Here is a 14406-nt window from a genome sequence, read left to right on the forward strand (position 1 = left end):
TCGAGACTTGAGGGGAAGGGGTACGTTACTTGACGGCCATCTTGAGCCACCGCTGCCGCCATCTCCTACGTCATCATCGCCACCGTCACTGCCGCCGCCGATGTGAGTAGGTGTGGGAGAAGGATTCTGTTTTGGTGATTAAATTGGCGTGAGCGTTGGGAGAGCCCAGCCTCTTGAATGCTGGATTACCTTCTTGTATTCATAATTCACCAATTTTACTAGTGAGAATCATATGCAATCCTAAGCATTCTTCTAATTTGTGTATAAGAGTACATCATTGGCTATCCACAATTTATGGCACTTCAAAATATTATGAATTGTTCTTCAATCATTGTATATGATCAGATAATAAGATTAAAAAAATATTCTTAAGTATGTTGACAATAAGGTCGTTTATATATGACATGTCCGTACACAAACAAATTAAATCTTGATAAATGAACACATAATGCATCACCTCGTTGTTGCTTACTTACAAAGGTAATAATAAAGACTAACAACCATTCAAGTTGATTTGATAGCATGGTTCAAAAGATAACCTAAACAACATGTTCACCATGCAGCAACATATTTATCATATGTTTGCCTAACTTAGAAAAGTTACCAATATTTTAAAAAATTACCATAATCAAATAACTAAATTCACATACTCGAAGCTCAATGGTTCTAACATTCTGTCACACATGATTATGGAAACAAGGTTAAAGGAAAATCTCAAATATACCTGCTCTTTTGCTAAACGTCCGAAGAACAATAAGATTCTCATGCTTCTTCACCCATCCCATTTTGGAATCAAGTCCAGAAAATTCAATGTATGCTTCATCCAGTACAACAAGTATCGGTAGATTAAGTATCTTCAATAAAACATCTTCACTGACCACACTGCCAAGGAATATATGACAAGACCATTTTACAATAGCAACATCAAGATGTGCAGAATAAAAGTAAAATTACAAACAAGCCTAGGGAATTTAATTAAAAACAACATTTAAAAGTTCCTATGTAAAGCTCAAAGAATTTACACAAGGAAACGGCTAGCACATATCTGAGCCATGAAAAAGAATCTCAAGACAACGCCTATAACCTGATGCGTTATTAAGCAACATGAAGAGGAATATTCATCAAATATTCTCGCTTGAACAATAACAGGTTAAATCTTGCAGGGTCATAAATAAGCCAATAACCAAGTAATCAATTACAAGGTGAAGGAAAATAGAACTACGGCCTAATACTTCATTTAGTTTAGAAACTTTGGTGCTCCGATGCTCATTTTGATGAACATGAACCCTTTGCAATAGCATTGGTCCTGGAGAAGGTATAGTAGCTCAATGCAGAAAGCCAATTTCATGACATGTCTAGAGATATCTTTTTATTGATCCGTCAAGCTCATATATGTAGTATACAGCTCTCTAAACTAATCTTGGAAATAATTGGTAAAAGTTAGTCACACAAACTACGGCATGAATAATTCTGACTTACTATCATGGCCGTACATGATGTACAGGAGAATACAAGACGAACAAAGGAAACAACATCAACGAATAAAGGGAAAGTATACAACTAAGGTCTTGTGTATATCCGAGACCCTTGACTACCTTGAAAAAACGTTTGAACCATGCTCAAGGAGATTGTTTTAGGCCATACAAGGACTTGTTGAGTTTGCAAAAAGGTGTCGCACTTGGGGATTCTTCAAATCCAAGTGGTTGGCTCATATAGACTTCCTTTAAGTTCAACGTCAGAAAGACATTAATTACATATAGTGATGCTATTCCCAGTCCAAGTTTCCTGCTAGAGAGAGTAAAATTATAAGGGGGCATTTGGTTTGAGGGAATAATTTTAAGGGATTTGGATTTCATGGAAAGATTTGGAATTCGATGGATTTGGATTTGGAATATTAAATTTGGAATAGAATTGAATTCCATCTTTATAAATGATTAGAAAAATAATTACTTTCTTATTAATTGATTATTACGAAACAAATGTTWTTAACACATTTTAAAACATTATTACATATAAATCCTATGAAATCCCATGAAATATCCAACCAACCTCGTGGGATTTCAAAATTCTATTCGGGATTTCAAGTCCGAGAAATCCTTCAAACCAAACATGGGATTAGAATGGAATTCAATTCCAAATCCCTTCAAATCCAATCCAAACCAAACTGGACGTAATAGTGTTGAGTTTGGCAACTGGGCCAAAGGTCTCAGTATGGTCAATTCTATAAGTTTGCGTAAACCCTTTTGCGACTAACCAAGCTTTGTCCCTTCCTACAGAACCCATTAGCATTGTACTTGACTTCAAACACCAATTGCATCCTACCACCATTTTATCATGTGGCGATTCCACTAACTTCGTAGTCCTAATTTGTTTGAGTGCTCTCATTTCTTCAAGAAGGGTTGCTCTCTATTCAAYAATATTAGGGYTTCTTTAATGTTACTAGGGATCACAACAACTAATAAACTAGAGGTGAAAGCTTTAAATGAAGATGACATATTTGAATAAGAGATGAAATTAGAGATAGGATATCGAGTGCATGACCTCTGTTCCTTTCTTTAATGTTATAGGAATATTTAGATTTTCATCAACAGTTGAGTGATGATTACYTGGTAGAGATGATGGTTCTATCTATGTGTTGGTTTCTTGATCGTAATGAGGATTCATGACTTGATTATTTCTCTGTCTTCTAAAATAATCACGCATCTCAGGTTGTTGATCTTGGTTTGGAGGATAGAGAATGTTTTCAAAGAAACTGGCATCCCTTGAGACATAAGTCTTTCATGTGAGAGGACAACAACATCAATAGCCTTTTTCGTATAAGAATGATCCAAAAAGATCGTCCTAATTGCATTAAGATCAAGCTTTCTACGATCCTAAGAATGAACACACACAAAGGCCACACAACCAAAGATTTTAGCGAGATGATTATTTGAGGAAATGTTAGGGTGGGAAGCAARGATGCAACAAGGTGTGTTAATGAGGTTGATGGCAGTGAGAATGGCATCTCCAAAAAGGTACTTTGGCACGTACATGGCAAACATGAGGGCTCGGGCAATTTCTACCAGATGATAATTTTTCTCTTGACACTACCATTTTGTTGGGGTGTATAAGCAGATGAGCTTTGATGGATAATTTCATCATGGGATAAACAAGACCAAAGCTAAATTGAAATATTTAGTGCCATTATACGTTCATAACATACGAATGGATGTTTGGTACTTTGTTTGAATCATGCAGCGAAAGTTTTGAAAGACATGACATGCTTCAGATTTGTGCTGAAGTAATTAAACCTAACCGGTACATGGGTGATTATCTACAAATGATATGATGAACCAATATTTCCTATAAGAGGTACCAACTTTTGAGGGTCCCCATAAGGCATTGTGGATTAGATAGAATGGGTTGGCTGGTGTAAGGAATTACGAGGAAATGAGGTTCATGTATGTTTAGCAAGTTGAAAAGTATTGCATAGTAAATAGACATAAATTTTATCAAATGATGATGGAAACAAATACTTTTATGTATGGAAAATTGCCCAAAACTCAATAGTGCCATAACATAACTTTGCTAGGAATTGAAACTAAATTCAAAACCAAACAAGAAATCAGAAGTAGATACGCTAGGTTGTTTTCTTGGTTGTTGATCTTCGAAAAAAATAGTCCATGAACCCTAGCACTTCTAATCATCCTCCTCGAAGATGGATCCTAAATTTGACAAAAGGTGAGCAAAACTTTGGCAAGACAATGCTTATCAGTAGTCAATTTGTTGACCGAGATCAACTTATACTTTGTATAAGGAAAATAAAAGACAAATTTAAGAATTAGATATGCAGATAATCTAATTGCACCAATTACAACAATGAAAGAGTTGTTAGAACAAGGATTGTACGAATCAAATAAATGATAAAAACCTTCCATATGATTGGAAACACCTGAATCAATTATCCAAGATAATGTGAAACTTCAAGTACTTCTAGAATTCACAAATAATGCATTAGAAAGTGTGTACAGATGCTCAATTTGTTCCAAACYGAAGGAGGGTGAGGGGAKGTTTGTTGATGTACTAGTGTTGCTACTTGCATGAGTTTGATCGGCCTTTCTTTCGTTAGGGAGATATRGAGCCCAGTTGGCGCTTTCCAAAGTTCCTAGCAAGTGGTTTAGAACCCGTTGCGATTTGGTCAATGATAAAAGTTAGACCCGTTTGAAATTAGAATACAAGGAMARACATTGAAGCAAGAGTAGAGATMTCCACCCCTTAAGAATTTCGAGCCTCTGAGGTAGTAAGCATGACCCAACGACGTGTTTCATCATGACGAACTTCAGAAAAGGCATCAAGATTGTTGTCCAACCCGGTCAGGTAGTAGAGGACTCCTTCCATTTCAAGCTGTTGTCTTTATTCAATGCTACAATCGGTGCATAGAGGTGTCGTTTTGAGATACAAGTGGAGTTCTTGCCACATGTCTTGTAGGTCAGAGAAATGAAGGGTGACAATGTTATTTCCTTCTTTAATTTCTTTGAGTTTGGTATGAATCTTAGGGGCTGTTTGGTTCGCATAAAAGTTTTTGAAGGAATGGAATCTGTCAAAAGGAATTGGAATCTAGAAGGAATGGAAACTTATCATTTTTGACAGTGACAAAATTCTTTATTTATTTCAGGAATTTATTTCAAAGTGTTTGGTTGGCAAGAAATAGAATGTAATCTGTCAAATGAATTGGAATATGTCTGTTCGGTTTACAAAAGAATTGGAATGGAATAATGAAAAATGACTAAAATACCCTTTCTCTGATAGTTATTTATTTTTCAAGTACAAACAATAAAAAATTTAACAATATATTATAAATGATTGTACCATTTCCACTATAGAAATATCAAAAAAAATATGCCACAAGTTATGCATTGGATTAATTTCTAATAGGAGTTTGAGGTAGTGCTATTAACATCAATAAATTAACWAAAGCAAATCGATTTTGAAGTAAATTAACATAAGCAAATCGATTTTTATTAACAAAAGCAAATTGATTTTTATTACATRAGGCAAAATCGATTTTCGAAGTAGAAAAAGCGAACACAAACCAACAAGAACTTGTTTTTATAATAGCAAAATCGATTTTTGAAGCAAAAAAAAAAAAATCGAATAGAAACAAACTAGAACTTGTTCATTAAAAAATCGATTTTGGAGCAAAACTATAGAAGTAGAAAATTCRATTACGGTAAAACAAACAAAAAAATCGACTATAAAAGCAAAATCCATTACGATGCATGTATGCATGAAGGAGAATCAAATCCTTAGCGAGATTGAGGGAAATCTGTGAAAATTGTGTTTGAGTTTGTGAAAAACATGAACGAGGGAGGTACATGTTTTAATCACTCGAGGGTTTAGTAAGGCCAATTTTGTAATTTTAAGAATATTGGGCAGGATGGTATCCAATTCCTTCCTCACTACGATGGAATGATGAAATCCATGGTTGATGGAATTTAGTTCCATTCGACGGCCAAACCAAACGATGGAATGGAATTTGGTCAACGAAATTGACCATTACAATTCCATCAGATTTTATTGGAATCTTGCAAACCAAAAAGCCCCCTTAAAGATCTGAGAGGCATTACCGAGATCCGAAAGGCATTACCGAGATCAGAGTATATACGTTGATTTGGGGTCCAAGGAGTTAAAAAGCCAAGYAAGAACAATTGAATTCTCAACCTACCATACCTTATGGAGAGAATCTGTTGAAGGAGGTGTAGGGTCACCTGTAATATACCCAAGCTTCCTACGGCCACAGACATAGTAGTTAAAAGCACTCTGAGGCACGCCTAGACTCTAAAGCTCATAAGGCTCAAGATCTTGGGCTTTTTTGAGGTTGAGGCTAGGCATATTCACTAAGGCCCTGCGCCTTGTGGGCCTAGGCATGCCTCATAAAGAGTTCTTAAATATCTATTCAAACCCTAATGTTAAATAARTTTTCTCATCTTCTTATCTCCTAGGGTTATTAAATAGATGATATAAGTCAAACCCTAATATTAAATACCCAGTTCTTATAAATTCAAGCTTCTTTCTCTATAAATACCCAGTTCTTATAAATTCAAGCCTCTTTCTCTATGAATMCCCAGACCTAAAAACTTCTCCCTCACGACTCAAGCTTTAAAGCCTTCTMCCGCCTCTATMAAAGTATTATTGGTTGCTGCATTAGAGGCCTGTACTTGCAACATATTTGAGTTGTGTGTAACTGTGTGTGTATATATATATACTATTTCTAAAAGAAATGATTTTGTTGGAAAATGAAATTTGACCCCTATTTGAATAACAAATGATTCATATATCATTTGAATACTAAATGACCCCTACTTATATAACAAGACATGACAAAATAAGAAAAATAAACACTCAAATCCTTTATAATTTTGACATACATTGATTTGCAGTTGTCAACAAAACTCTAACTGAAATAAATTTTAAAATTTATCAATTCAATTGCACTAAGGAGAGGAAATATATTTTGCAAAAAAAGTAGAATGATCATGTATTCATTCAGTACAACAAAACACTAGAGACACTGTAGAAATTCAAAAGTCTCTAGTCTAGCTGATTCCAGATAACCATTGAGCAACTCAAGGTTAGTTGAGTGATTGRGTATTTTTATCTTTCCGTGAAAAAAGGCCAATGTATTAGGTTTTGGCAATAAATAAGAGATCTTTGTATACTCATTTTTAAGCTCTTCAATTCAATACAAAAACCCTTACCTCTGGTTCATCAATTCTATATTCATGAACACTTCCATTACTGTTTGTATGAAACTCACTTGTTTAAGTTGATGTTTTGATGCTGAAGTTTTTTACTGAAAATATATAATACGTTAAATTATGTATGCATACATATGTGTTATATATATTTATCTTTAATTTTAGTTGTTATATGAACCGCTATTTTTTTACCGCTTTACCATCACGACAAGCGCTTCACGATTTAGTATTCTGACCGCTGTAACATAGCATGTACTGTCATCACCTCAAAAATGCATGGGTATGCCTAAAATATCTTAGTTAAGTGTTGGTTAACGGATTCTTCAAGTGACCGTTATTGGGGGTTATTGATCGTTAAGGTCRTTATGTCCTTCCCGCCAAAACTGCTTTGTGAAGCGTTGCATCTCTTTGAAGCAGTGCACCATTTCTGAAGAGTCTCATCTGTTGGATTATGTTCTATTTATATTTGTTTCAATCTTTGTTTCGTTAGGTTTTTCGGTTGTACAATTGACAATCTGTTCATATGTATACATGTGATAATTGTGTGATTTGTTGTCTCTTATATTCTGGTTTATCCAATAAATTGGTATCAGAGCCATAATACGTATGGCTTCAACCTCTCAAAATATTCTCCAGCCATCGCARACACAATTACCTAAACTAAATGGAAGAAACTACTTCCATTGGAGTATCCAAATGAAGGTTATGTTTGAATCTCAGGATCTATGGTCATTCATTGAAGAAGGGATCACAGAACCTGAAAATATCCGACTGCTCTTACATCCCACCAAACCAGTGCCCTAAACGGAACAAAAAKAAGAGACAAGAGAGCCCTGTATTTGATCTATCAAGCAGTTGAAGACAACATCTTTGAGAGAATTTCATCATCTCAAACGGCCAAGGAGGCATGGGAGATGTTATTCAAATCATATAGAGGAGAAGAAAAGGTGAAGACAGTAAGGTTACAAACCTTGAGATGTGAGTTTGGCAGCCGTAAAATGAAGGAAACTGAGACTGCAGAGGAATATTCCACTAGAGGGATTGTCCTATTGAATCAAATGAGACTAAATGGAGAAAGCATAAATGATAGAAGGGTGGTTCAGAAAATCCTACGCAGCCTCACCAGAAAATTTGAATATGTAGTGGTAGCTATAGAGGAGTCTGAAGATTTATCAAATTTCTCCTTGGAAGCCCTCTTAGGCACATTACAATCTCATGAATTACGCATGAAGCAGTTCGATACAYCCATGATGGAACATGCTTTTCAAACTCAGTCTTCTTGGGAGTCAAGTACAAYTGAAAGACAGAAGAGCATTGATATAGGCAAAGAAGAACAAAGTTCAGGAAACTTCAAAGGCAAAGGCAGAGGTAAGCCTTACTCCCAAATTAAGTGCTTTTATTGTGAGAAATTGGGTCACACAATAAAATTTTGTAGAAAAAGAATAGCTGAAGAGGGTAAAACCTCTAGTTTCATTCACAAAGACGACAACCACAATGATGAGTCCATGTTTATGGTGCTTAGTGTTCAAGAAAAAAACTATGAGTGATCTTTGGTATCTTGATAGTGGGTGTAGTAATYAKATGACAGGTAACAAAGACCTGYTTATAAGCTTAGAAGAATCAAAAAAGAAAGATGTAAGGACTGGTGATGATAAAAAACTTAGTGGATGTGGAAATGGAGAGATCTCAATCAAAATCAGAGATAAGAACAAAAGGATTTCTGATGTGTTCTATGTCCCTGGACTTAAACATAACTTATCRAGTGTAGGACAACTTATGCTTAAAGGATATAGACTATTCTTCAAAAATGGTGGTTGTGAAATTACAGAATCCAACAATTCATTAATTGGTAGAGTCACTATGACTAGTAATAAGATGTTCCCTGTTAAGTTTGATGATGGAACTTTCTGTCTTTAACCATGACTATTAAAGATACTTCACTTTYGTGGCATAAAAGGTTTGGCCATGTAAATCTTAACACCCTCTTTCTCATGCATAAACATGAATTGGTGAAGGGATTACCCCCTGTCACTTCCTTAGATCAAGTCTGTGAAGACTGTACCCTTGGAAAACAAGCTAGGGAAGCATTTCCTCATGACAAGACYTGGAGTGCCTCATAACAGTTAAGAGTTAGTACACACTAACATTTGTGGACCTATGAGAMCTCCATCATTTGGAGGTAGTAGGWATTTTCTGACCTTCAGAGATGATTATAGTAGARGAGTGTGGATCTATTTCCTTACAGAAAAGTCTGAGACTTTTTACTGTTTTGTCACTTTCAAGGCCATGGTAGAAAAACAAAGTGAGTGTAAAATCAAGAATTTAAGAACTGATCGTGGGGGTGAATACCTAGGRCATGAATTTGAAGAATATTTGAGGAATAATGGAATTCATCACCAATTGACTGCAAGTTACACACCCCAACAGAATGGGGTGGCAGAGAGGAAAAACAGAACACTAGTAGAAATGGGTAGATGTATGCTTAAAAGTAAGAACCTTCCTGACATTTTTTGGGCAGAAGCAATTGCATGTGCTGCTTATTTAATCAATAGATCACTCACAAAGACTCTCGAATAAAACACCTCAAGAGGCCTGGAATGGTTTTCAAACCAAATGTGAACCATCTTAGAACATTTAGATGTGTTGCCTATGCTCGCATACCAAAACAGATGAGAGGAAAGTTGGATGAGAAATCTGAAAAAACTGTGTTTGTAGGCTATAGTTATAACACTAAAGCCTTATAAACTTTACAACCCTTTGACTAAAAAGGTGATCCTGGATAAAGCTGATGTTATATTTGATGAGGATAAAGCTTGGACTGGCCTSACATATGATGATAGGGGAGGTTGCATCCTGGATGAAAGTCATCATGATCAAAGTAATCCTGATGTATCTTCTGATCAAATTGACCCCACCTCTCCTAGACGAATGCCTTCAACCACCTCTCCTATCCAAACACCATCTAACACTGATGGTGCCTACTCTGAAGATTCATCTTCATCTAATGGTCCTAACAGAAAAACTAGGAGTTTAAGAGATATCTATGACAATAGACAACCCATTAATATTAGTGATCTTGCAGATTTTGCCTTATTTGCTGATGCAAATCCTATACACTTTGAGGAAGCTTGTCTAGATAAGAAATGGAGGGATGCCATGGATTGCGAAATGAAGTCTATTGAAAAGAACAATACTTGGGAGTTGGTAGATCTGCCTAAAAGACAAAAATCCATAGGAGTAAGATGGATTTACAAAACAAAGTTTAATGAGAAAGGAGAAGTGGATAAGCATAAAGCCAGATTASTTGTAAAAGGTTATAAACAAYAATAATGGAATCAACTATCAAGAGGTATTTGCTCCTGTCATCAGATTACAAACCATATGYTTGATTCTGGCCATGCTGCTCAACACAACTGGTATGTACATCAAATGGATGTCAAATCTGCCTTCTTAAATGGCTACCTAGAGGAGAATATATACATTGATCAACCATGTGGGTACAAACGGAAAGGTGAAGAACACAAGGTATGTCATCTTAAAAAAGCTCTTTATGGTTTGAAACAGGCCCAAGGGCCCAGTATAGTAGGATTGAAGGTCATTTCTTTGAGCATGGTTTCAAGAAATGCAACTATGAACACACCCTTTTCATAAAGAGAACTGATAATGCCTTACTTTTGGTCTGCATATATGTGATGACCTGGTTTTTACAGGAAATTCCATTGAAATGATAAGTGAGTCCAAAGACTCTATGAAGAAGAATTTTGAAATGACAGATTTGGGACTATTACACTACTTTCTGGGGATTGAAGCATCTCAAGGAGATCATTGCATCTCTATATCTCAGAAGAAATATGCTAAAGATTTATTGATGAGGTTTAATATGGAAGACTGCATTTCTGCTACTACCCCAATGGAATTTGGATTGAAACTTACAAAAGGAAAGGATGGAGTGGTTGTGGACTCTACTCTATATCGTAGCCTTATGTATCTCACTGCAACAAGGCCTGATATTATGTTTTCTGTTAGTCTAATCAGTAGGTATATGGAAAAGCCTAAGAAAGAGCATTGGGAGGCTGCCAAACGTATTCTAAGGTATGTAAAAGGAACCTTGAACCATGGCATTACCTATTCTCACTCACATTCGTTTAAATTGATTGGCTTCAGTTATAGTGACTATGGGGGAAGTATCATGGATAGTAGAAGCACAACAGGATATGCCTTTAGTTTAGGTTCTGGGGTAGTTTCATGGCAGTCTAAGAAACAGAAGGTTGTGGCTYTATCTTCTACAGAAGCCGAATATATGGCTTTGTCGTCTACAGGTTGTCAAGCTCTATGGCTTAGAGCGATATTAGGTGAATTGGGTATTCCTCAAGATTYAAGTACARAAATYTATTGCGATAACAAATCTGCAATTGCCTTGACCAGAAACCATGTGTATCATGGTAAAAGCAAACATATAAGAATCAAATTCCATTTCATTAGGGAACTCATTCAAAGCAATGAAGTCGATGTTCTGTTTTGAAATTCAAAGGAACAAGTTGCTGACATATTCACAAAATCCCTTCAACGTGGAAGCTTTGAGAAATTAAAAAAGGATTTGGGTGTTCGTGATGTTTAGCTTATGGGGGAATGTTGAAATATAAGCTAAAACATCTCAGTTAAGTGTTGGTTAACGGATTCTTCAAGTGACCGTTATTGGGGGTTATTGATCGTTAAGGTCGTTATGTCCTTCCCGCCAAAACTGCTCTGTGAAGCATTGCGTCTCTTTGAAGCAGTGCACCTTTTCTGACGAGTCTCATCTGTTGGATTATGTTCTATTTATATTTGTTTCAATCTTTGTTTCATTAGGTTTTTCGGTTGTACAATTGATATGTATATATACAAGTGATAATTGTGTGATTTGTTGTCTCTTGTATTCTTGTTTATCCAATAATGCAAGTCTTGGCCCTTCTATTGTACACTTGCATTTGCCTTTTGCGGRAATACAAAATATAGCATAGCCTACGTTGTTAGTGACTACTTCAGTGTAACCATGCCATGAAAAAACAAAATGAATCTTGTGAATAAAAACCAATATCTTTAACATTCTGTAACAATTACAAAGAGAAAATAGATAAATTCAGCTTATTATTTGAATAAGAATAAGAACTATTAGTGGTTATACTTGAATTCAGGTATATGTAAAACATGAGAGATATTTTCTTAATCAAATAGAAACCCCTGTAAAGATAAATGGATTGCCAACTATGTATAACAAARACAKATTAGAATGATTGCCACAAAGACAAATTTAGGATGGTATGGGAATAATTCTCTCGCAATAACTTATAGCACACTTACGTAGCATGAAGAGGAATATTCATCAAACTAACTTTAGTAGTAACCCGAGTCTATGAAGTCTGGGGAGCTCTRCCAAACCCAACAGTTAGTCACAAAAATTATCCAAGTCTAGATCACCTGATTGGTTATTTTCTTCACGTTTTGTGCCAGGCTGATGAAAGGTCATATAGGTGGCTTGGGTGAATGTAGATAATGGAACAAATTCTACTGATCAAACATGAATCCAAGATGACTAGGCACCAGATCACTATGTTAGAGCATGTAGACAACTAAACAAGGGCTTGGAATTTGAATGCAAATCCCCTTTGGCCAAGACATACTTAGAGGCTCAGAAAAAGTATGACTAAAAAAAACTATAATTGTTGGTGATTCATGATTAGCAGACACATATCCAAATCCAAGTTGAAAACAAAAAAGATAAGGTGATAATAGCAATTTTTCACTTTTCTTTTCTTATCCCTGGTTGGCTAGTCAATCCAATAATAGAGCTAGTTAATTAATGGAGCACCTTTCAAGCAAAAAGAAGTACGACCAAGATTTGAAATGCAAAACTCACAACAGACATTGATTACCTCCCATCTGGATTGTTGGGAGAAGTTAAAAAAATGATCTTCGGTTTCTCATGCTCAATGACTTCCGCAATCCTTWGTACATCCAAGCTAAAGTCTACCTTCCGAGGTACTGCTCAACCAATGAGATAGCAATAGTTAATTGAGTAGAGAATTGACATTATATCCATATAATGAATTAAAAAGATACAACATACACTCCCACAAATCATAATATTTAGACCAAATATGGCACAATGAGACARTAAAAATAAAAATATATATATGGAAGAGATTGGGGTGGTAAAGGAAGGTAGGATGAAAGCATATTGTTGTATAAGTTAAAGTACATGCAAGAGGTGTCAAAAAGAAGATGGCCATGTACATGTTAGAGTTATCAAATAATAGATAAATACATCACAATATCAATGTTAAAACCTTAAACAAGAAGAAACACATTTTTGAACCAACAAATATGGATGAGATACACGAAGAACAGAGAACTAAATCCTRCCCTTTATAACACGTGCACAATTGACAGCTGCATCAAATTCATACATTGTAAAGGTCGGAGGACAATCAACAATACTGTCGCCTGGATCTAGAACACACCTGTGAGATAAAGAAATCAAACCCATAAGAAAATAAAGTGTGCAGATAAATAAGAAGATTCAGATTTTGGCATAATAAATCAGAACACTAATAAAATTCTGCAACTCTAAACTATATGGAAATTAGGCATAAGAAGTTGTATGACTAACCGCATAATGAGATCAATCAGCTCATCAGCCCCACATCCTACAAGAATATAGTCAGATTCAACGCCAGAATCCTTAGCAAGGGCAGTACGCAATCTACGACTTTCAGGGTCAGGATAAATATAAGGAAACTTCAATGCCCCTAATGCCTCAAACACCTACAAGATTTAAATCAATATCCCAAGGAATGTAGAATTTATATACTTGGTGTTGCATTAAAAAAGGATAATTGTACTTGAAACCTTATCTAAGATGGATTCCGCCAACATTTATTACTTACAAATACTTCAATCATACTCCGGAAGTTGTTCGAGATGTAAGGAAAAAGCTTCTATTTCTTTCGAATACAATGTACATGTTTATATACAAGCAAATCTGTCAGGGCTCCWATAAATCAGCCCCTAAAGGATGATATAGATTCTATCTAATAAAGAGAGAATCAACAATTATGTAATTGATCCCAAAGAAAGTAAGCATCAGCTTACACAGATTATGATAAGCGATATTTATTTTCTAAACCAATTAAGGTACTTAGTTGAGTGTTGGGCCAAAACAGAGTCTTAGTCAGCATATCAACAGCTTGTCGCTTGGATGAACATGAGTGGGTAAGATTGCCTTGTTTTTGATCTTCTCATAGATGAAGTCTCTATCAATCTCCACATGCTTGGTACGATCTTCCTTGACTGGATTTTTGACAAATGCAATTGTTGACCGGTTGTCGCACACGATCGTGATGAAGTCCGAGGTTCCAGCCTTAAATTCTTTTAGTATTCGTTGTAACCAAATTCCTTCACAGATGTGTAAGGCTAAAGTTCGGAACTCTGCCTCAGCAGTGCTTCGTGCTACCACTGATTGTTTCTTGCAGCGCAATGCCTTGACCGCTCCTGACCACTTCCATTACTAGAAAATATTTTAGAAAGTCCACGTCTTTTAATCTCGGACTCACGGATAGTAACATCTTGAGCCTCCTCATTTATTCATGATGGTTCTTGTAAGAACTATGTCGTCAACATATACTATTAA

General features: G+C 35.7%; 1 protein-coding gene across 5 annotated transcripts in view; it reads right to left on the minus strand.

The window, feature by feature from the left end:
- Positions 1-439: 439 nt before the first annotated feature.
- Positions 440-14406, minus strand: part of LOC112503800 (histidinol-phosphate aminotransferase, chloroplastic-like) — a 48123-nt gene continuing 34156 nt past the window's right edge. For 3 of the 5 annotated variants that reach the window (XM_025107796.1, XM_025107795.1, XM_025107797.1), the window contains 4 exons: positions 13387-13541; positions 13141-13237; positions 12650-12759; positions 441-882 (listed from right to left, as the gene is read on the minus strand). In XM_025107796.1, the coding sequence (XP_024963564.1) occupies positions 702-882; positions 12650-12759; positions 13141-13237; positions 13387-13541 (543 nt within the window). In that variant the 3' untranslated portion in view covers positions 441-701. Of the gene's footprint in view, positions 883-12649; positions 12760-13140; positions 13238-13386; positions 13542-14406 lie in introns of all 5 variants that reach the window. The other 2 variants (XM_025107798.1, XM_025107799.1) reach the window with 1 other exon arrangement.

Source organism: Cynara cardunculus, unplaced genomic scaffold (assembly GCF_001531365.2).
Source record: "Cynara cardunculus var. scolymus isolate 2C unplaced genomic scaffold, CcrdV1 Un_Scaffold_3854, whole genome shotgun sequence".
NCBI classification, from domain to species: domain Eukaryota; kingdom Viridiplantae; phylum Streptophyta; class Magnoliopsida; order Asterales; family Asteraceae; genus Cynara; species Cynara cardunculus.